General features: G+C 43.2%; 1 protein-coding gene across 4 annotated transcripts in view; it reads right to left on the bottom strand.

Moving 5' to 3' along the window:
• LOC123062177 (uncharacterized) overlaps positions 1 to 7,706 on the bottom strand; it is a 9,738-nt gene extending 2,032 nt beyond the window's left edge. The window contains exons 1-8 of one of the 4 annotated variants that reach the window (XM_044485558.1): positions 7,469 to 7,639; positions 7,253 to 7,367; positions 6,826 to 6,882; positions 5,552 to 6,588; positions 2,629 to 4,208; positions 2,393 to 2,508; positions 885 to 1,678; positions 353 to 465 (exon numbers count right to left, since the gene is read on the bottom strand). In XM_044485558.1, the coding sequence (XP_044341493.1) occupies positions 353 to 465; positions 885 to 1,678; positions 2,393 to 2,508; positions 2,629 to 4,208; positions 5,552 to 6,588; position 6,826 (3,641 nt within the window). In that variant the 5' untranslated portion in view covers positions 6,827 to 6,882; positions 7,253 to 7,367; positions 7,469 to 7,639. Of the gene's footprint in view, positions 1 to 352; positions 466 to 884; positions 1,679 to 2,392; positions 2,509 to 2,628; positions 4,209 to 5,551; positions 6,589 to 6,825; positions 6,886 to 7,252; positions 7,368 to 7,468 lie in introns of those variants that run through there. The other 3 variants (XM_044485556.1, XM_044485557.1, XM_044485559.1) reach the window with 3 other exon arrangements.
• Positions 7,707 to 23,407: the final 15,701 nt, after the last annotated feature.

Raw genomic sequence — 23,407 nt, 5'->3', positions numbered from 1 at the left:
CCCACCCCCAGTGCTTTTTATTTGATGTTTTAGACTTCTGTATACTTACTATTCCTAAAAGGCAAAGGGTAAACCACATATTATGTTGAGTGTCTTTACCCTTTGTGGCTAACAAATAAAGAGATTAAATGCAGGAAAGGGTAGACAAAATCAGCGATAATTAATATGGATCGGAGGAACTACAGGAATACGTAGGTACATGACTAGTATCTCTTACTAAAATCTCGTAACATCAAATAGAAAGAACACATGTCCCGTAAAGAACATGAAATAAAGAAAAAACGAAGGCAGTACATATTTAACAACTGTGAAAGTAATTTCAAAGCAAAGCAGGAAGGGAAATGGCACAAACCTTCCAAGCTGGCTGACAAGTACCAAGAGAGCAGCTGAATACTCCTCACATGTGCATGTTTCCAAAATCTTCAGAAGACGAACAACAACATTTTTGTATGTCCACTCGCAGCTCTAAAACACAAACATGAATAGTCAGCCTATAATGAAACAGATGATGTGTACGATTGCACAGCAGATATTAGATCACTGCTAATAATAAGAAGAATAGATTTAACTTAAGCAAAGTTCATCAAAAGAGCCATCATGCTAGAAACGACGATGTTTAGTTCTTTTGAAATGACTCTGATTTGACAGGGGAGCTAAAAGTAAAACTACTCCCTCTGTAAAGTAATATAAGTCAAGTGCCTAAAACATCTTATATTACTTTGCAGAGGTAGCATTAAACTAATACTATCTAACTATGAAATAAATCCCCCTGGTACATGAAAATGTGTTGTCTGGCAGTCAATATTGTTCACATGTTGGATAATATCAAATAATAAACTATCAAGATAAACTGAAATCAAATAAGATCACAAAGTTGACCATACCATGTAGTTCCCAAACAGCTCAAGCAGAGATATTATCTCTGCAAAATAGCACAGGTCTCTCCCTGCAGGATAATTGGTATCCTCAGTAAGTTTTGCTTGCTTGGAGATATTGCAAGATTCACCACAACTGATCTCCAGTCCATTTGATCCCGAATGAGAACTGTGCCTTGTAATAGCTTCATTTGAATTGGCATGATTGCTCCATGACAGAACACATAAATCTAGCTCATCGAGCAGAGAAGAGATAAAAACATCTATAGACACTGTATCCACGTCAAACACACAATGTGTACAGGATGGGAAAGCTGTTGGTCTATTGGACTGAATATAAGACGACACAAGGCACGAAGAAGTGTCTGTGCTCTCAAGAAGCAGGACAACCAACCGTATAGTTGTCATGAGAAGGTTACAGCTCTTCAGAAAGCGCAACTTATCACCACATACAGAACCAAAGACATGGAGAGCCAACATGGTCCAAGAAAGGTTTAATTTGCCCATCTGAAGAACTCTGTACGAAACCTCTAAAGCAACATCCAGCCTCTCTACTTTAACACATATTGAAGCCAAAAGGATGCACGCAGAGATAAACTGATTAACAGTCGCAGGCTTAGTGGATACTTGTATACCAGTTTCATCATCTAGGTGGCAATGCTTGATTGCATCAGAATTCTTAACTCCCATTTTATCACAAACCATAACTTCTTTGCTCACGAGAAAATCCTCAATTAAGGAGACAAGGACATCCAGATGATTGCTTTTTAGGAAGCCCAATCTCGTTTCCATGTACGGTTTCACTACAAGGAAAATAATGGAAATTTCAAAATAATGTCTGAAAACACGATTCAGAAGCTATTGTACAACATACAATGACTAGCTTGGTACAGCCATAATTGCATGTGGTGTGGCTCAAGTATAAAATAAGTTAATAACAATGAATGATGAAGACAACCAAGGCATGGACTAGTTTCTCATAGAAAAGGAAAGTTAAATCACTTCGCCAGATGAAAAATACTCACAAACTGAACTTGACAAATAACTTACAAGCACTTCAGAAGAAAACTACTTGTCATGTCACAATCTAAACTTGATGAATAATCTCAAATACTTCCATCAAGGAATTTCAATTAACACGTGAGAATATAAAATGTTATTGGTAGAAGTAGGAAGTAACACTGTGTAACTTTATGAGAGATGATAGTCAAATAGGAGCAGTATCTAAAAGGCTACCAATTGTATATCAAACTGTAGCATTTAAGAAGTTTCTACCTAGTGGAACAGCATCAAAGTCAAAAAGTACAGATTTCGATGGAATCCTTTTTTTGTGGTACTTTAGTTGATTTTACTCTTAACTGCTTCTAAACTCTCCCATCCGATAAAGGAACAAAATGTTTGCACAAAGTTCTTGCATAGCATAACCACATCAAGTTGCAAACCCAGTTATTTATTACGCACAAAAGGGGGAAAGGGGAATAATAAGCGATGAAAAAACTGAAATATTGAAAGCCTACCCGCCATCATACCAGTCATGGAAAAAGCCGACAAAGCAACGTATTGATCAACAGGTTCTGCTGTTAATTTACGAACATCCCACAACAAAAGGGAAAAAATGAGGGGAACCCTCTCTCTGCATAAGAAAACAGAAGTGTTACTTTTTTCGCAATATGAATGCTCGTGGTAGTAATAGAAGAGCATGCAACTGCCAAAATGAATAGAAAAGCAGTCAGCTCAATGCAAGCAGACTTACTCTGGAAGCAGCAATGGTTCGGTTGATACTCTTTCTAGCAATGGACCATCAACATAAATATCCTCAGAAAGTTTACTAGCTTCAGAAGTCAGGGCATGCCAATAGCGAAGTATCTTTATTAGGCTGCTTCTTTTCAAACTAGAAACTCCAACAAAGTCAATAGTGTTGTTTCCGGCTTCATGACAACGACCAATCACACTATTTGAGGTCAAACTGACTGGCCCAGCTACTTGTGCTTTGCTTGTTCCAACATTACTTTTCAGTTCAGGATCTGATGATGTATCAAACATTTGATTTAGCCTGCTTTTATTAGGTGCCAAATGCAAACTGGCATTTGCATGGCCTCTGCAGCTACTTTCTAAGAACTGTGGTCCCATGGTATTTTCCGAATCCACAGCAACGGAAACCAACGAATTTGAGGCCACGTTCCCACATGAAACATTGACCGATTTAGCTGTAACTGACGCATCAACGGATTTGGTGTTGTAAGGATCATTATCTGCTGTATTAGATTTATTGTTTGCACACAGCTCCTTAACACTGCCACCATGTTCAGTTCTATTATAGGATGATTGAAACTTAGCATTCTGAGATAATTCCTGAACTTCCGACAAACTGCCATCAGACCTTGGTGCAGAACAATCTCTATCATATTCAATATCATCGCCATCAACCAAATGCGGAGACATAGGCCTTCCAGCTATAGTGGGTAGAATAATGGGCACATCTGGTGAAAGAGGTCTCTCCATTGCCTTTCTGTATTTCTCCTCGTCAGCATCATTGTCTAAATTGAGCAACTTCAAGCAGTCCCCTTCAACCAATTTCTCAAAAGAGAGCAATGAAGCAAATTTGCTGCCTGTGCAAGCATTTGCTGCTCCAGGAGACAATACTTTAGCACAGCCACTCAAGGATTTATCAACGGCCACATGACATTTCCTGCTATCATTTTGCGAGCCCTCTTTGGTTATACATGGGATGATGATATTTTGTTGCTGCGGACATGAACGAACATCACTGACTGCCAAATAATCATTTGTAACGGCCTTATGGGAAAGTGATTCTACAGATTTTTTTGTCCTTTTTCTCTTCCTACCACCATTAGGCATTTGATTTGCAACTTCTGTACCACTAGGCAGTGATGACTTCAATGCCTTCCGTCGAGATGAATGACCAGAAATCTCCAGCAGCGCTCTATCTTGTTTCCTTGTACTGCCGTCTTTAGGGGGTAACTCTGAACCTGTTGGGTTCTGGTTCTTTCTGGTACCTGTTGATGAGACAAATAGGCTTTCCTTACCCTGGGAGCCCATGAACTTTTTATCAGATATGGATGTGGGACGTGATGATCTTTGGTGATTTTTGGACTCAGTTCTGAGAGCACAACCAATGGGAGGCTCCAATTCAGAACTAGTACCTGAGATTGGTCTTGTGCAGCTTTCTCTAGGCAACTGATATGAAGTGTATTCTCTTGGGGCAGAAGTAAAAGGAATAATCCCAGATTGTAACCCGAAATATGGGGCAGCAACTGGATTATGAGGACGAAGAGCACGTTCCAGGTCATGTACCTCCGGTTGACGCTTCAGCTGCCAAGATGATCAATGATAACGTTAGTTCATATAAAAGTAGGTGCAAGAGAAAGTTCTAAGCGAATGTTAAAACTTAAAAGTAGGTGCATAGTAGTAATAAAAAACAGCAGCTGGTGAACAGAATATTAGTGGCATCTACATGTAAAAACACTGGCAAGTGCATATCATTTTGTCTAAATATATCATTTGCACCTCTTGCGACATAAAAAATGAACTCCACTTTAGTCGTTATATCAAAATGTGCTTTGGACTTGCGTTTGCAGAAAGTTTAAAACAAATATCATGTGAGCAACACATTTTGTGAGCAAGAGAAAACAACAATTCTCATGTAAGCCGAATGAGATTAAAGAGTAAATAAGATGCAATGGATACAACTGGGAGGATGTAAGTATGAGTGATTACGGGAGGGTATATAACATTTCTCCAAACAATTGGATCCATAATTATGAAATTGGATTATAGATTTTGGACAGCTCAGATGAAAAGTATCGCATCCAACTCATGCTTTTTATAATGGTATAGAGGTATATATGATAGATAAATTTTTATCATGAAATAACCACAGGGAAGCATGGTAACAAGTACTGAGTGTCTATATTATGATTCAAATTCTCTTAACTATGCACTGCAGTGTGGAATTGGCAACATAAACTGCAGTAATATTTAATAGATTTTTCTATTGTTATTAAAACTATCATAAAATAAGATTTACATTTAAGTATTAAACTGGCACAAAATGATAACAATATTCAATATTGTTAAAACTATCATAAAATAAGATTTTTTTAATACTCCTTTAACATGTTAATATAGGAATGGCAAAAGTTAGAACTGGTAGATCGAGCATCCAAAATGATATCAAATTCGAGAATAGAGGACCTAACATTTTTCTTGCCGTACTACGAACCCCTCCACTGTTAACTTCCGTCAATTCTTCGATGTGAACACATGAAGATTGACAAAAGCAGTACTGCGATGTCTCCATTTGAAAACAGAATGCAGGTCCTTTTAGCATTTGGAACAGTAAAAAAATCTAAGCTTGACCATCTATAATGGTAAAAAACTACTGGCATCCAAAACATCGAAATGATATTACTAGATTTTTCGTTTAGTCCTTCTACAATCTGAGCAGACTAGCAGAAAAAAAAAACCACCATGTAGACAATTTTGCAAAAATATTTACATATCCATGTGAAGAAATTCTGTGTTTGCAATAGTGAGCTATTGTACGTTGAATTTGAAATTATACACTACCCTGATACCTTTGAGCATCAAATTCTACTTAACTACCTTCCTTCATAGAACTCATGATACTGGCAAGTAGCTATCAGGATACATACCTTTTTCATTGCATGAATACCTTCAACACCACTAGCAAGATAGTCATCAAGCATGTTAAACCGATTCAGCGGCTTCATCCAGTCCTGTTTTAGGAGCTCAATTTCTTTTCTTATCAATGATTTCTCCAACTTTGATTCCCTTTTCACATGCTTTAGTTGATCTTTCTTTCGCTTCAGCTTCTCTTTGAGAAGTTTTATGTTAGCACTTTCAGTAGCTACATCAATATGTTGTATTCCATGTTTGCCAAGAGAAACCATATCCCTAGTGGCACTCAAATCATCAGACTTCTTCTGTAAACATTCACTACGTTTTCTCTCCTGTTCCACCTTCTGTAACAAGTGGTCTGCACGGTTTTTCTCAGACATAGCATTCTTTCTTTGAGCCTCAATGCTAACTTGTAAGCTTTCATTCAGCTTCTTCTGTTCCTCTAACTGTGCAAACAAATGGTTAGAATGGCTCTTCTCTTCCATTGCCTTTTTCCTCTCAACTTCAATTAGTTTTTTGTTCTTCTCTGCTAACATTTTTTCAGAATCAGCACATTTCTTTTCTCTAGCAGCCTTCTGCTTCTCTGCTTCGGCCTTTTTATGTGCCTCCCCTGTTTTCTGAATCTGAGCAGACAACTGCGCCCTGGTTTCATTTACTTCAGTCCTCAATTTTTCACATGATGCCTTCAAATCACTGGCTATTTTTCTTTCTGTGTCAGCAAGCCTTTTGTACTCTTCAGACTTATGTGTTTCAGACTTCAATAATTTTTGCGCTTCTAAAGCCTTGCTCTTTGCTTCTTCGACCTTTTTCTTCTCAGAATCCCTTTTCAGTTTTTCTTCTCCTAAAACCTGTTTGAGCCTTCTATTTTCTTCCTCCAACTCAGAGATGCGTAAGAGCTCGTCACTGTTTTTGCTGAAATTTTGTTTTTGATGCAGGGCTGAGTTCTCTGCCTTCAGTTCAATTACCTCTTTCTCTAATATATCTCTGGCATCAGATTCGGTTTCCCTAGCTGCTTCTGCTGAATCAGCTCGGAGACGCTCCTCCTTGCACACTGATCATCCAGAAAGCAGAAAGAACAACCTATTAGTGCATGATGTACATACCAAAAGGTTCAAAGATGAAGTGGTAAAGATATGTAGAAACCAGAACGCCTTATGGATTGATCATAACAGAAGCCTCAAGTATTTAAATTTCTAGCTACATGCAACATGGACAAGGTCTATATTACAGATGAAATAGTGGATGTTATCAAAGAGTATAAAAAAGCATTAGGAGAAAATAAACATACTTTGAAAGGCTCATCTTCTGTGGGATAGACACCTTCTGTTAAATTCCTGGTAGCATGCTACTAGCATGCCATTAGATTAGAATTTAGAGCATTAGATACTTCAGAACAACAATCTTTTAATACACAAAGGCTTTTGTTTTCTCTAGATGAAGAAGAGGATTTTATTATAAGGTCAATTAGTGGCTTAACATATACTCCCTCCGTTGTAAAATAGATGACCCAATTTTGTACTAAAGTTAGTATATAGTTGAGTCATCTATTTTGAAACGGAGGGAGTAGCAAGCTAAAGTGTGACACGCCAAAATTTAGTTTTGTTCTTGTTCATCTTGCAAAGTGAGCGTTCCAACACACTCCAGCTAGCTAGAATCATAATGCGGAAGGAATCAACCAGATCAGCACAGCATGAACGAGTTAGAGAACTCCGTACCTTCGGCCAGAGCTGATTTCTCATTCCGCACCTTGTCAATCTCGCTGTTCAGGAGCTTCACCGCCTCCCGCAGAACCGCCCGGCCCTTCTCAATTTGCTGGTACTTCTTCCATAGCTACGGAACCAGAGAAACAAAAAAAGGGGATCCATCAAGAAAGCGAACAGACCGAAAAGAGAACGCGTCGCAAAGAGTCGAGGAGAAGGGGGTCCGGTTACCTTGGCGCAGCAGGGATTGGGGCCGCCGGCGGCACCGGCGGTGGCAGCGAGGGGCGGGGTTTCCTGCGATGAGTCGTTCTCCGCCGTCTCCGCCGCCATTCCGGCGTGATTTGTGGGGATGGTGGGGTTTAGGGTTTGTGCGGCGCGCCGAGGGCTTCCACCTTCCTCTGCCCAGAGAGGGCCGGCGATGGGAATCGGAATCCGGAACGGGAATCGACTGCCTCGTGCGCGGCACGTGCGGGAGCGACAAGAGACGAGGCGGTGGGTTTTTTTTTTTTTTTGAGAGAGAGAGGATTCCTTTTTAGGCCTTTTGGTTCAAAGGAAAAGGATTCAAAAGGAATTTGGGAGGATTTTAAGTTGTTTGGTTCTTAGGATTATATAATTCGTATGACTCTTTTCTTATGATTCATATGTACTAGGTTCAATAGAAAATTTTATATCCACTCTAACCTTGTGTGAAGAATCCTGTGTTTCTCTTGCGCACAATCAAACAGCCATATTGATCCTATAATATTGATGAAGATGATATGCCATTTAATTTCTGTATTTTATCTATTACTGCGTTTTACATATTCTGCAACTCTGAAAGTGCAACTATCTCTGGGTGGTTTTGGTAATTCCTAACAACATATAGTTCATTGAGCTCATACTATTTCAAGATAAACATTTCAGGAAAGCTCAATGATTGGCATGACATAGATGAGAAAAGTTGATCCCTCAAAATTCTAAGGACAAAGAATTGACTCAAGCTCAAAGCTCAGGACTCTACATCTTTTTATTTTAAGTGATCCAAGATCACATTGAGTCTATAGGAAAAGTCAATACTATTAAGAGGGGATGAGGTGTTGCTTAATGACTTGCTTGCTCAAAGTGCTTAGTGATATGCTCCAAAACCCTCAACTACTTTCTCACATCCACATATGTCCCAAACCAAAAATCAAACTCGGCCCCATCGAAACTTTCTATCCGGCGCCACTGAGTTCAGTTGATATAGCCACTGCCAGAAACTCTAGTCTTTTCGGTCTCACCGATAGGGATCTCGGTCTCACCAAGATGGGATTGTAATCTCTCTGTTTCCCTTCGTAATGTTTCGGTCCAACCGAGATGAGTGATCGATCCCACCGAGATTGCAATGCAAACTCTCGGTTTTCCTTTCATAACGTTTCGGTCTAACCGAGATGAGCGAATCGGTCCCACCGAGTTTGCCTGACCAACTCTCTGTTAGTCAATTACCAAAATCAGTCACATCAAGTTTGTGTAATCGGTCTCACCGAGATTACGTTATGCCCTAACCCTAATGAAATCGGTCCCACCGAGTTGACATGTCGGTCCCACCGAGAATCCTAACGTTCACATTTTGAACTAAATCTGTCTGATCGGGTTTCATGATTCGGTCCCACCGAGTTTGATGATTTGTGTGTAACGGTTAGATTTTATGTGGAGGCTATTTATACCCCTCCACCCACTCTTCATTCATGGAGAGAGCCATCAGAACATGCCTACACTTCCAACATACATTTTCCGAGAGAGAACCACCTACATTTGTGTTGAGGTCAAGATATTCCACTCCAACCACATAAATCTTGATCTCTAGCCTTCCCCAAGTTGCTTTCCACTCAAATCATCTTTCCACCAAATCCAAATCCTGTGAGAGAGAGTTGAGTGTTGGGGAGACTATCATTTGAAGCACAAGAGCAAGGAGTTCATCATCAACACACCATTTATTACCTCTTGGAGAGTGGTGTCTCTTAGATTGGTTAGGTGTCACTTGGGAGCCTCCGTCAAGATTGTGGAGTTGAACCAATGAGTTTGTAAGGGCAAGGAGATCGCCTACTTCGTGAAGATCTACCCGAGTGAGGCAAGTCCTTCGTGGGTGACGGCCATGGTGGGATAGACAAGGTTGCTTCTTCATGGATCCTTAGTGGGTGGAGCCCTCCATGGACTCGTGCAACCGTTACCTTTCGTGGGTTGAAGTCTCCATCAACGTGGATGTACGATAGCACCACCTATCGGAACCACGCCAAAAATCTCCGTGTCTCAATTGCGTTTGCACACTCCAAACTCCTCCCTTTACCTTCATATGCAATTGTTTTACTTTCCGCTGCTAGACTCTTAGAATTGCATGTGTAGGTTGATTGCTTGACTTGTGCTAAGTTATTAAAATCTGCCTAGAACTGAAAATTGGGAAAAGGCTAGATCTTTTATTTAGTCAGGTAGTCTAATCACCCCCCTTTAGACATACTTTTGAGCCTACAAGTGGTATCAGAGCATTAGTCTTCATTTGCTTTTATTTCCAGAGTTTTTGATGGTCATAGCCTTGGTTTCACAACCTAGGAGAGTATGGCGTCTAGCGAGGGAAATTACCACCGTAGAGGTCCTTACTTTGATGGTACAAATTTTGCTAGTTGGAAACATAAGATGAAAATGCATATTCTTGGACATAACCCTGCCGTTTGGGCTATTGAGTGTATTGGCTTGCAAGATGAATTCTTTGATGGAAGAGAACCAAACCGTGAAGGTACCGCGAAAGAGTTGAAGATGCTACAATACAATGCTCAAGCTTGTGATATTCTCTTCAACGGATTATGCCCCGAAGAATTCAACAAAATCAGACGTCTTGAGAATGCAAAGGAAATTTGGGATACTTTGATTGATATGCATGAAGGTACCGAATCTGTCAAGGTATCCAAATTGGATGTGCTTCAAAGTCAGCTTGACAAGTTCAAAATGAAGGATGGTGAAGGCGTCGCTGAAATGTACTCTAGGCTTGCTCTCATCACAAGTGAGATTGCCGGCTTAGGAAGTGAAGAGATGACCGATAGATTCATCATCAATAAGATCCTAAGAGACTTGGATGGAAAATATGATACCGTGTGCACATTGATCCAAATGATGCCCAATTACAAAGATCTCAAGCCAACGGAAGTTATTGGAAGAATTGTTGCTCATGAGATGTCACTCAAGGATAAGAAAGAGCTTCACAACAAGTCAAGTGGTGCTTACAAAGCCTCGTGTGATGCTCCCACATAATCAAGTGAGAAGCAAACCTTCAATGAAGAATTGAGTCTAATGCTGAAGAACTTCAACAAGTTCTACAAGAGTAGAAGCAAGGAAAGACGTTCCAAGTCAAGGTCCTACATGTTGGAAATATGCCCTAGAGGCAATAATAAAATGGTTATTATTATATTTCCTTGTTCATGATAATTGTCTATTGTTCATGCTATAATTGTGTTATCCGAAAATCGTAATACATGTGTGAATACATAGACCACAACATGTCCCTAGTGAGCCTCTAGTTGACTAGCTCGTTGATCAATAGATGGTTACGTTTTCCTAACCATGGACATTGGATGTCATTGATAACGGGATAACATCATTAGGAGAATGATGTGATGGACAAGACCCAATCCTAAGCATAGCACAAGATCGTGTAGTTCGTCTGCTAAAGCTTTTCTAATGTCAAGTATCATTTCCTTAGACCATTAGATTGTGCAACTTTCGGATACCGTAGGAATGCTTTGGGTGTGCCAAACGTCACAATGTAACTGGGTGGCTATAAAGGTGCACTATGGGTATCTCTGAAAGTGTCTGTTGAGTTGGCACGAATCGAGACTAGGATTTGTCACTCCGTGTGACGGAGGGGTATCTCTGGGCCCACTCGGTAGGACATCATCATAAAGAGCTCAATGTGACCAAGGAGTTGATCACGGGATGATGTGTTATGAACGAGTAAAGAGACTTGCCGGAAACGAGATTGAACAAGGTATAGGGATACCAACGATCTAATCTCGGGCAAGCATCATACCGGTAGACAAAGGAAATTGTGTACGGGATTGATTGAATCCCCGACATCGTGGTTCATCCAATAAGATCATCGTGGAGTATGTGGGAGCCAACATGGGTATCCAGATCCCGCTATTGGTTATTGGCCGGAGAGATGTCTCGGTCATGTCTGCATGCCTCCCGAACCCATAGGGTCTACACGCTTAAGGTTCGATGACGCTAGGGTTATAGGGAATAGATGTACGTGGTTACCGAATGTTGTTCGGAGTCCCGGATGAGATCCCGGATGCCACGAGGAGTTCCGGAATGGTCCGGAGGTAAAGATTTATATATGCGAAGTCCCATTTTGGGCACCGGAAGTGTTCTGGGCGTTATTGGTAACGTACCGGGTCCACCGGAAGGGTTCGGGGTCCATCGGGAGGGGCCACCAGCCCCGGAGGCCCGCGTGGGCCAAGTGTGGGAAGGGACCAGCCCCTAGGTGGGCTGGTGCGCCTCCCACGAGAGGCACAAGGCACAGGGAAGGGGAGAAGGGGAAACCCTAGGCTCAGATGGGCCTAAGGCCCACCTAGGGTGCCCCCCTCTCCCCCTTTGGCCGCCCCCCTAGATGCATCTAGGGCTGGCCACCACCCCTAGGGGGGAACCCTAGATGGGGGCGCAGCCCCTCCCCTCCCCCTATATATAGTGGGGTTTTTGGGGCTGCCAGAGACACGAGTCTCCCTCTCTCTTGGCGCAGCCCTACCCCTCTCCCTCCTCGTCTCTCGCAATACTTGGCGAAGCCCTGCTGGAATGCCACGCTCCTCCTCCACCACCACGCCATCGTGCTGCTTCTAGACGGAGTCTTCCCCAACCTCTCCCTCTCTCCTTGCTGGATCAAGGTGCGGGATACGTCACCGGGCTGCATGTGTGTTGAACGCAGAGGCGCCGTTGTTCGGTGCTTAGATCGGATTCGGCCGCGATCTGAATCGCTTCGTGTACGACTCCACCGACCGCGTTCTTGCAATGCTTCCGCATCGCGATCTTCAAGGGTATGAAGATGCATTCCCCTCTCTCTTGTTGCTAGTTTCTCCATAGATTGATCTTGGTGATGCGTATAAATTTTTTAATTTCTGCAACGATCCCCAACAGTGGCATCATGAGCTAGGTCTATGTGTAGTTTATATGCACGAATAGAACACAAGTTGTTGTGGGCGTTGATTTTGTCAATTTACTTATCGTTACTAGTCTTATCTTGATTCGGCGGCATCGTGGGATGAAGCGGCCCGGACCGACCTTACACGTACGCTTACGTGAGACAGGTTCGACCGACTGACATGCACTAGTTGCATAAGCTGGCTAGCGGGTGTCTGTCTCTCCCACTTTAGTCAGATCGGATTCGATGAAAAGGGTCCTTATGAAGGGTAAATAGAAATTGGCATATCATGTTGTGGTTTTTGCGTAGCTAAGAAACGTTCTTGCTAGAAACCCATAGCAGCCACGTAAAAACATGCAACAACAATTAGAGGACGTCTAACTTGTTTTTGCAGGGTATTGCTATGTGATGTGATATGGACAAAAAAATGTGATGAATGATATATGTGATGTATGAGATTGATCATGTTCTTGTAATAGGAATCACGACTTGCATGTCGATGAGTATGACAACCGGCAGGAGCCATAGGAGTTGTCTTAATTATTTATGACCTGCGTGTCACTGAAAATGCCTTGTAATTACTTTACTTTATTGCTAACTGTTAACCATAGTAGTAGAAGTAATAGTTGGCGAGACAACTTCATGAAGACACGATGATGGAGATCATGGTGTCATGCCGGTGACGATGATGATCATGGCGCCCCGAAGATGGAGATCAAAAGGAGCAAAATGATATAGGCCATATCATGTCACTATTTGATTGCATGTGATGTTTATCATGTTTTACACCTTATTCGCTTAGAACGACGGTTGCTTAAAATAAGATGATCTCTCACTAAAATTTCAAGAATTGTGTTCCCCCTAACTGTGCATCGTTGCTAAAGTCCGTTGTTCCGAAGCACCACGTGATGATCGGGTGTGATAGGTTCTAACGTTCGCATAAAACGGGTGTAAGCCAGATTTACACACGCAATACACTTAGGTTGACTTGACGAGACTAGCATGTACAGACATGGCCTCGGAACACGGAAGACCGAAAGGTCGAACATGAGTCGTATAGAAGATACGATCAACATGAAGATGTTCACCGATGATGACTAATCCGTCTCATGTGATGATCGGACACGACCTAGTTGACTCGGATCATGTATCACTTAGATGACTATAGGGATGTCAATCTAAGTGGGAGTTCATTAAATAATTTGATTAGATGAACTTAATCATCATGAACATAGTCTAAAACTTTGCAATATGTCTTGTAGATCAAATGACCCACGCTAATTTTGCCCTCAACTTCAACGCATTCCTAGAGAAAACCAAGCTGAAAGACGATGGCAACAACTACACGGACTGGGTCCGTAACCTGAGGATTATCCTCATAGCTGCCAAGAAAGCATATGTCCTTGAAGCACCGCTAGGTGACGCACCTGTTTTCCTAGCAACTCAAGACGTTATGAACGCCTGGCAGTCACGTAGTGATGGTTACTCCCTAGTTTAGTGCGGCATGCTTTACAGCTTAGAACCGGGGCTCCAAAAGCGTTTTGAGCAACATGGAGCACATGAGATGTTCCAAGAGCTGAAAATGGTTTTCCAAGCTCATGCCCGAGTCGAGAGATATGAAGTCTCCGACAAGTTCTACAGTTGTAAGATGGAGGAGAACAGTTCTGTCAGCGAGCACATACTCAAAATGTCTGGGTTGCACAACCGCTTGTCTCATCTGGGAGTCAATCTCCCAGATGACACGGTCGTTGACAGAATCCTTTAGTCGCTTCCACCTAGCTACAAGAGCTTTGTGATGAACTTCAATATGCAGGGGATGGAAAAGACCATTCCCGAGGTATATTCAATGCTAAAATCAGCGGAGGTGGAGATCAAAAAGGAACATCAAGTGTTGATGGTGAATAAAACCACTAAGTTCAAGAAAGGCAAGGGTAAAAAGAACTTCAAGAAGGACGGCAAGGGAGTTGCCGCGCCTGGTAAGCAAGCTGCCGGGAAGAAGCCAAAGAATGGACCCAAGCTGAGACTGAGTGCTTTTATTGCAATGGAAACGATCACTGGAAGCGGAGCTGCCCCAAGTACTTAGCGAATAAGAAGGCCAGCAATACCAAAGGTATATGTGATATACATGTTATTGATGTGTACCTAAACAGCACTCGTAGTAGCTCCTGGGTATTTAATACCGGTGCAGTTGCTCATATTTGTAACTCAAAACAGGAGTTGTGGAATAAGCGGAGACTGGCGAAGGACGAGGTGACGATGCGCGTCGGGAATGGTTCCAAGGTCGATGTGATCGCCGTCGGCACGCTACCTCCACATTTACCTACGGGATTAGTTTTAAACCTCAATAATTGTTATTTAGTGCTAGCTTTGAGCATGAACATTGTATCCGGATCTCGTTTAATGCGAGATGGCTACTCATTTAAATCTGAGAATAATGGTTGTTCTATTTATATGAGAGATATGTTTTATGGTCATGCCCCGCTGGTCAATGGTTTATTCTTATTTAATCTCGAACGTGATGGTACACATATTCATAGTGTGAATGCCAAAAGATGTAAGGTTGGTAATGATAGTCCCACATACTTGTGGCACTGCCGCCTTGGTCACATTGGTGTCAAACGCATGAAGAAACTCCATGCAGATGGACTTTTGGAGTCTCTTGATTATGAATCATTTGACACATGCGACCCATGCCTCATGGGCAAAATGACCAAGACTCTGTTCTCCGGAACAATGGAGCGAGCAACCAACTTATTGGAAATCATACATACTAATGTGTGCGGTCCAATGAGCGTTGAGGCTCGCGGTGGTTATCATTATGTTCTCACCCTCACTGATGACTTAAGTAGATATGGGTATGTCTACTTAATGAAACACAAGTCTGAGACCTTTGAAAAGTTCAAGGAATTTCAGAATGAGGTAGAGAATCAACGTGATAGGAAAATAAAGTTCTTATGATCAGATCGCGGGGGAGAATATTTGAGTCATGAATTTGGCACGCACTTAAGGAAATGTGGAATTGTTTCACAAATCACGCCGCCTGGAACACCTAAGCGTAATGGCGTGTCCGAACGTCATAATTGCACTCTACTGGATATGGTGTGATCTATAATGTCTCTTACCGATCTACCGCTGTCATTTTGGGGTTATGCTTTAGAGACTGTCGCATTCACTTTAAATAGGGCTCCATCGAAATCCGTTGAGACGACACCATATGAATTATGGTTTGGGAAGAAACCTAAGCTGTCATTTCTGAAAGTTTGGGGATGCGATGCTTATGTCAAGAAACTTCAACCTGAAAAGCTCGAACCCAAGTCGGAAAAATGGGTCTTCATAGGATACCCTAAGGAAACTATTGGGTATACCTTCTACCTCAGATCCGAAGGCAAGGTCTTTGTTGCCAAGAATGGATCCTTTCTAGAGAAAGAGTTTCTCTCGAAAGAAGTAAGTAGGAGGAAAGTGGAACTTGATGAAGTACCGCCTCTCGAACCGGAGAGTAGCGCAGGAAAATGTTTCTGCGGTGCCTGCACTAACTAGAGAGGAAGTTAATGATGATGATCAAGGAACTTCAGATCAAGTTACTACTAAACTTCGTAGGTCCACAAGGACACGTTCTGCACCAGAGTGGTACGGTAACCCTGTCCTAGAAATCATGTTGTTGGACAATGGTGAACCTTCGAACTATGAAGAAGCGATGGCGGGCCCAGATTCCGACAAATGGCTTGAAGCCATGAAATCCGAGATAGGATCCATGTATGAAAACGAAGTATGGACTTTGACTGACCTGCCCGATGATTGGCGAGCCATAGAAAATAAATGGATCTTTAAGAAGAATACACACGCGGATGGTAATGTGACCATCTATAAGGCTCGGCTTATCGTTAAGGGTTATCAACAAGTTCAAGGGGTTGACTATGATGAGACTTTCTCACCCGTAGTGAAGCTGAAGTCCGTCCGAATCATGTTAGCAATTGTCGCATTCTATGATTATGAGATATGGCAAATGGACGTCAAAACGACATTCCTTAATGGTTTCCTTAAGGAAGAATTGTATATGATGCAGCCAGAAGGTTTTTTCGATCCTAAGAATGCTGACAAGGTGTGCAAGCTCCAACGCTCAATCTATGGGCTGGTGCAAGCATCTCGGAGTTGGAACATTCGATTTGATGATATGATCAAAGCGTTTGGGTTTACGCAGACTTATGGAGAAGCCTGTGTTTACAAGAAAGTGAGTGGGAGCTCTGTAGCATTTCTCATATTATATGTGGATGACATACTATTGATGGGAAATGATATAGAATTCTTGGAAAGCATAAAGGCCTACTTGAATAAGTGTTTTTCAATGAAGGACCTTGGAGAACCTGCTTATATATTAGGCATCAAGATCTATAGAGATAGATCGAGACACCTCTAAGGACAAAGAATTGGCTCAAGCTCAAAGCTCAGGACTCTACATCTTTTCATTTTAAGTGATCCAAGATCACATTGAGTCCATAGGAAAAGCCAATACTATTAAGAGGGGATGAGGTGTTGCTTAATGGCTTGCTTGCTCAAAGTGCTTAGTGATATGCTCCAAAACCCTCAACTGCTTTCTCAAATCCACATATGTCCCAAACCAAAAGTCAAATTCGGCCCCACTGAAACTTTCTATCCGGCGCCACTGAGTTCAGTTGACATAGCCACTACCAGAAACCCTAGTCTTTTCGGTCTCACCGATAGGGATCTCGGTCTCACCGAGATGGGATTGTAATCTCTCTGTTTCCCTTCATAACATTTCAGTCCAACTGAGATGAGCGATCGGTCCCACCGAGATTGCAATGCAAACTCTCTGTTTCCCTTTCGTAACGTTTCGGTCCAACCGAGATGAGTGAATCGGTCCCACTGAGTTTGCCTGACCAACTCTTTGTTAGTCCATTACCAAAATCGGTCCCACTGAGTTTGTGTAATCGGTCTCACTGAGATTACATTATGCCCTAACCCTAATGAAATCGGTCCCACCGAGTTGACATGTCGGTCCCACCGAGAATCCTAACGTTCACATTTTGAACTAAATCTGTCTGATCGAGTTTCATGATTCGGTCCCACCGAGTTTGATGATTTGTGTGTAACGGTTAGATTTTATGTGGAGGCTATTTATACCCCTCCACCCACTCTTCATTCATGGAGAGAGCCATCAGAACATGCCTACACTTCCAACATACATTTTCTGAGAGAGAACCACCTACATTTGTGTTGAGGTCAAGATATTCCACTCCAACCACATAAATCTTGATCTCTAGCCTTCCCCAAGTTGCTTTCCACTCAAATCATCTTTCCACCAAATCCAAATCCTGTGAGAGAGAGTTGAGTGTTGGGGAGACTATCATTTGAAGCACAAGAGCAAGGAGTTCATCATCAACACACCATTTATTACCTCTTGGAGAGTGGTGTCTCTTAGATTGGTTAGGTGTCACTTGGGAGCCTCCGTCAAGATTGTGGAGTTGAACCAATGAGTTTGTAAGGGCAAGGAGATCGCCTACTTCGTGAAGATCTACCCGAGTGAGGCAAGTCCTTCGTGGGTGACGGCCATGGTGGGATAGACAAGGTTGCTTCTTCGTGGATCCTTAGTGGGTGGAGCCCTCCGTGGACTCGTGCAACCGTTACCTTTCGTGGGTTGAAGTCTCCATCAACGTGGATGTACGATAGCACCACCTATCGGAACCACGCCAAAAATCTCCGTGTCTCAATTGCGTTTGCACACTCCAAACTCCTCCCTTTACCTTCATATGCAATTGTTTTACTTTCCGCTGCTAGACTCTTAGAATTGCATGTGTAGGTTGATTGCTTGACTTATGTTAAGTTGCTAAAATCTGCCTAGAACTAAAATTGGGAAAAGTCTAGATCTTTTATTTGGTCAAGTAGTCTAATCACCCCCCTCTAGACATACTTTCGATCCTACAAACTCAAATAGGCCCTTAAATGCAGAGTATCGTTCACTCTAGGTACTTCCTCTGGTGGGTGTATAGAGCGTGCTACCAAAACAAGATATTTCTTCTTCATCAACTACCAACCATAATTAGCATATAACAAGAGCTTTATGAAAATTTTGTTGCTTACATTGCTAATGTTTGATCCCTAGAGCAATTACATTTTGCTTCCATGTTGGACATGCTAAAAAGTTTGGAGATACGAAACAACATGTACAAGAAAGCTTAAATATTACCACTTTGTCTTGTACAAAACTACACGTCAATATTTACCCAAATAATTTTTTTGTATGCTCCACTAGCTCCAGCGAAGTATTTCCTCTTCTTAAAACAAAGAGGAGAGGATTTAGTCCTCCATTAGTCATGAATGCCCTTCCTGTTGGGGAACACAATATTTTAAAAAAATTCCTACGATCACGCAAGATCTATCTAGAAGATGCATAGCAACGAGAGGGGAGAGTGTGTCTGCGCACCCTCGTAGACCAAAGAGGAAGCGTTTAGTAACGCGGTTGATGTAGTCGAACGTCTTCGCGATCCAACCTATCAAGTACCGAACGCACGACACCTCCGCGATCTGCACACGTTCAGCTCGGTGACGTCCCTCGTACTCTTGATCCAGTTGAGGTCGAGGGTGAGTTGCGTCAGCACAATGGCGTGTTGACGGTGATGATGAAGTTACCAACGCAGGGCTTCGCCTAAGCACTACGACAATATGACCAAGGTGGAAAACTGTGGAGGGGGGCACCGCACACGGCTAAAGATCAACTTGTGTGTCTATGGGGTGCCCCCTCCCCCGTATATAAAGGAGGGGAGGAGGAGGAGGGCCGACCTCAAGGGGCGCGCCCAAAGGGGGGATCCTACTCCTAGTAGGAGTCGGTTTCCCCCTTTCCTAGTCCAAGTAGGAGAAGAAGGAAGGAGAGGGAGAGGGAGAAAGAAAGAGGGGGGCGCCCCCCTCCTAGTCCAATTGGACCAGCCCATGGGGGGCGCGCTGCCTCCCCTTGTGGCCCTTCTCTCATTTCCACTAAAGCCCAATAAGGCCCAATACTTCCCCCGGTGAATTCCCGTAACTTCCCGGTTCTCTAAAAAATACCTGAATCACTCGGAACCTTTCCGATGTCCGAATATAGCCTTCCAATATATGAATCTTTACCTATCGACCATTTCGAGACTCCTCGTCATGTCCGTGATCTCATCCGGGACTCCGAACAAACTTCGGTCATCAAATCACATAACTCATAATACAAATCATCATCGAACGTTAAGCCTGCGGACCCTACGGGTTCGAGAACTATGTAGACATGACCGAGACACATCTCCAGTCAATAACCAATAGCGGAACCTGGATGCACATATTGGCTCCTACATATTCTACGAATATCTTTATCGGTCAAACCGCATAACAACATATGTTGTTCCCTTTGTCATCGGTATGTCACTTGCCCGAGATTCGATCATCGGTATCATCATACCTAGTTCAATCTCGTCACCGGCAAGTCTTTTTACTCATTCCATAATGCATCATCCCATGACTAACTCATTAGTGACATTGCTTGCAAGGCTCATAGTGATGTGCACTACGGAGAAGGCCCAGAGATACCTCCCCGATACATGAAGTGACAAATCCTAATCTTGATCTATGTCAACTCAACAAACACAATCGAAGACACCTGTAGAGCATCTTTATAATCACCCAGTTACATTGTGATGTTCGATAGCACACTAAGTGTTCCTACGGTATTCGGGAGTTGCATAATCTCATAGTTATAGGAACATGTATAAGTCGTGAAGAAAGCAATAGCAATAAACTAAACGATCATAGTGCTAAGCTAACGGATGGGTCTTGTCCATCACATCATTCTCTAACGATGTGATCCCGTTCATCAAATGACAACACATGTCTATGGTCAGGAAACATAACCATCTTTGATTAACGAGCTAGTCAAGTAGAGGCATACTAGGGACACTTTGTTTGTCTATGTATTCACACATGTACTAAGTTTCCGGTTAATACAATTCTAGCATGAATAATAAACATTTATCATGATATAAGGAAATATAAATAACAACTTTATTATTGCCTCTAGGGCATATTTCCTTCACTTCCGGCAATTGGTGCCCCAACACGCTAATATCTTTGTCCCCTTAAGTTGACCCATGCACTTCATTATTTCCCCTGATATTAATCTAGCTGTCTCATTGATTCGGTTATCTATTTTGAGCATACATGGCATGTTATGCAGGGCATTCAGTTTTGATTTTTCTTTGCAAGGATTCAATTTTTCATTGTGGTTTGTGGGTTTAATTGGTCTTCCTTTTAATTTTTTAACACAGTAAGACTGAGCCTAAACCGAGCCTTCTCATGCCATATGTGTTTTTAGCCGTTCGATCTCATGGTTCGGTTGTCCTAGACCATCAGATCTAGGTGCACTTCTGCCTTGGCTAACTGTGCAGATTCATGGCCCAACTGTCCTATGAATCCAATCATCTGGTAAACTAGGCCACTTATACCATCCCATTAACCTATACCATCCCATAAGACGACATCACAACATCACATGTCTGGAAAAAAACTATGATCCGAACAAGAGGTGGATTGGTTAGGAGCATGACCTTGGGGGTGGGGGTCGGACCGCGCTCAATGCAAGTGATCTCTCGAGCCCAGAAGACGCATCCATCCTCATGGATCATGGCAGCCGACACGACGAGCGGTGGGTCAGTCGCGACACAGGTGGTCGGCTATGTGGAGGAGGAGGTGTGGCACCATCGACGACTTGAGAGTGCGAAGAAATAGGAGGATAAGCGCTTGATCCAATAGTCGCCACCTCCCCCTTGTATAACACATCTGCTTAGGAGCAGATGAGGGCTAGAAGAAGATACGAGAGAGGTGTAAGGTCGGTACACATTTGTCTGGGGTATTTTTTTTTGTTCAGCATGAAATTAGTTGATCTCTTTCACAATTTTCGTGTAGGAATCGGGCTGCAACTATTGAGGACCACTACTTTATTGTTAAACTATAATCCCATTGGTGAACTATTTTGTGGAGTGTTGGCCGACTAAAAGGTGACATGCTCAACGGTTAGGTGTGGCGGAGATGCGTATGTTGAGATGGATATGTGGCCACATGAGGAAGGATCGAGGCCGGAATGATGATATACGAGATAGAGTTGGGGTAGCACCAATTGAAGAGAAGTTTGTCCAACATCATCTGCGATGGTTTGGGCATATTCAGCGCATGCTTTCAGAAGCTCCAATGCATAGCGGATGGTTAAAGCATGCGGATGTTGGGGAACGTAGTAATTTCAAAAAAAATCCTAGGCACACGCAAGATCATGGTGATGCATAGCAACGAGAGGGAAGAGTATCATCCACGTACCCTCGTAGACCGTAAGCGGAAGCGTTATGAGAATGTGGTTGATGTAGTCGAACGTCTTCACGATCTGACCGATCCAAGTACCGAAAGCAGGGCACCTCCATGTTCAGCACACGTTCAGCTCGATGACGTCCCACGAACTCCGATCCAGCAGAGCTTCACGGGAGAGTTCCGTTAGCACGACGGTGTGATGACGGTGATGATGTTGCTACCGAAGCAGGGCTTCACCTAAGCACCGCTACGATATGATCGAGGTGGATTATGGTGGAGGGGGGCACCGCACACGGCTTGGAACAATCAACTTGTGTGTTCTAGGGTGCCCCCTGCCCCCATATATAAAGGAGCAAGGGGGGAGGCCGGCCGGCCCCTATAGGGCGCGCCAGGAGGAGGATTCCTCCTCCTAGTGGGAGTAGGACTCCCCTTTCCTACAACTACTAGGAGGAGGAAAGGAAGGGGTGTCGGTGTCAAAACCGGCGGATCTCGGGTAGGGGGTCCCGAACTGTGCGTCTAGGATCGATGGTAACAGGAGACGGGGGACACGATGTTTACCTAGGTTTGGGTCCTCTCTATGGAGGTAATACCCTACGTCCTTCTTGATTGATCTTGATGAATATGACTGTTACAAGAGTTTATCTACCACGAGATCGTAATGGCTAAACCCTAGAAGCCTAGCCTGTATGACTATGGTAATGAATATATCCTTTCCGGACCAACCCCTCCGGTTTATATAGACACCGGGGGGATATAGGGTTTACATAGAGTCGGTTACATAAGAAGGAATCTTCATCTTCGGTCACCAAGCTTGCCTTCCACGCCAAGGATGTTGGGGAACATAGTAATTTCAAAAAAAATTCCTACGCACAGACAGGATCATGGTGATGCATAGCAACGAGAGGGGAGAGTATGTCTACGTACCCTCGTAGACCGAAAGCGGAAGCGTTATATCAATGTGGTTGATGTAGTCGTACGTCTTCACGATCCGACCGATCCAAGTACCGAAAGCACGACACCTCCGAGTTCTGCACACGTTCGTCTCGGTGACGTCCTCGCCTTCTCGATCCAGCAAGTGGGGTGAAGTAGTAGACGAGTTCCGGCAACACGACGGCGTGGTGACGGTGTTGGTGAATAACAATCTCCGTAGGGCTTCGCCTAAGCACTACGAAAACTATGACCGAGGATAAACTAGAGGGGACGGGGTAGCCGGCACACGGCTTGGTGTTTCTTGATGTGTCCTGGGTGCTATCCCTACCCCTCTATTTATATGTTGAGCCTTGGGGTCGAAACTTGGAGTAAAAGCCTCCACAAAGTCAGTTTCACCCGAAAGGCAAGAGTCCTTCTCGGACTCCAGAGCCAGACGCCAGGGTTCCCGGCGTCTGGACCAAGACGCCAGGGACCCTGGCGTCTGGCCCCTGGACTCCGCAAAACTTCCTTTTGCGCTTTCCCCTTTGGCCCAAATAAAGTGTTCTCGTACCCAAACATTTTGGGAAACATCCGGAACTCCTTCCGGTGAATTCCGAAACCCTTCCGGTGACCAAACACTATTATCCCATATATCAAACTTTATCTCTGGACCATTCTGGAGTTCCTCGTCACGTCCGTGATCTCATCCCGGACTCCGAACAACATTCGGTCACCAACATACATAACTCATATAATACTATATCGTCAACGAACGTTAAGCGTGCGGACCC

This window comes from Triticum aestivum, chromosome 3A (genome assembly GCF_018294505.1).
Source record: "Triticum aestivum cultivar Chinese Spring chromosome 3A, IWGSC CS RefSeq v2.1, whole genome shotgun sequence".
NCBI lineage: Eukaryota > Viridiplantae > Streptophyta > Magnoliopsida > Poales > Poaceae > Triticum > Triticum aestivum.
Note: the sequence above shows the minus strand (reverse complement) of the source record. Positions and strands in the feature narration are given on the sequence as shown.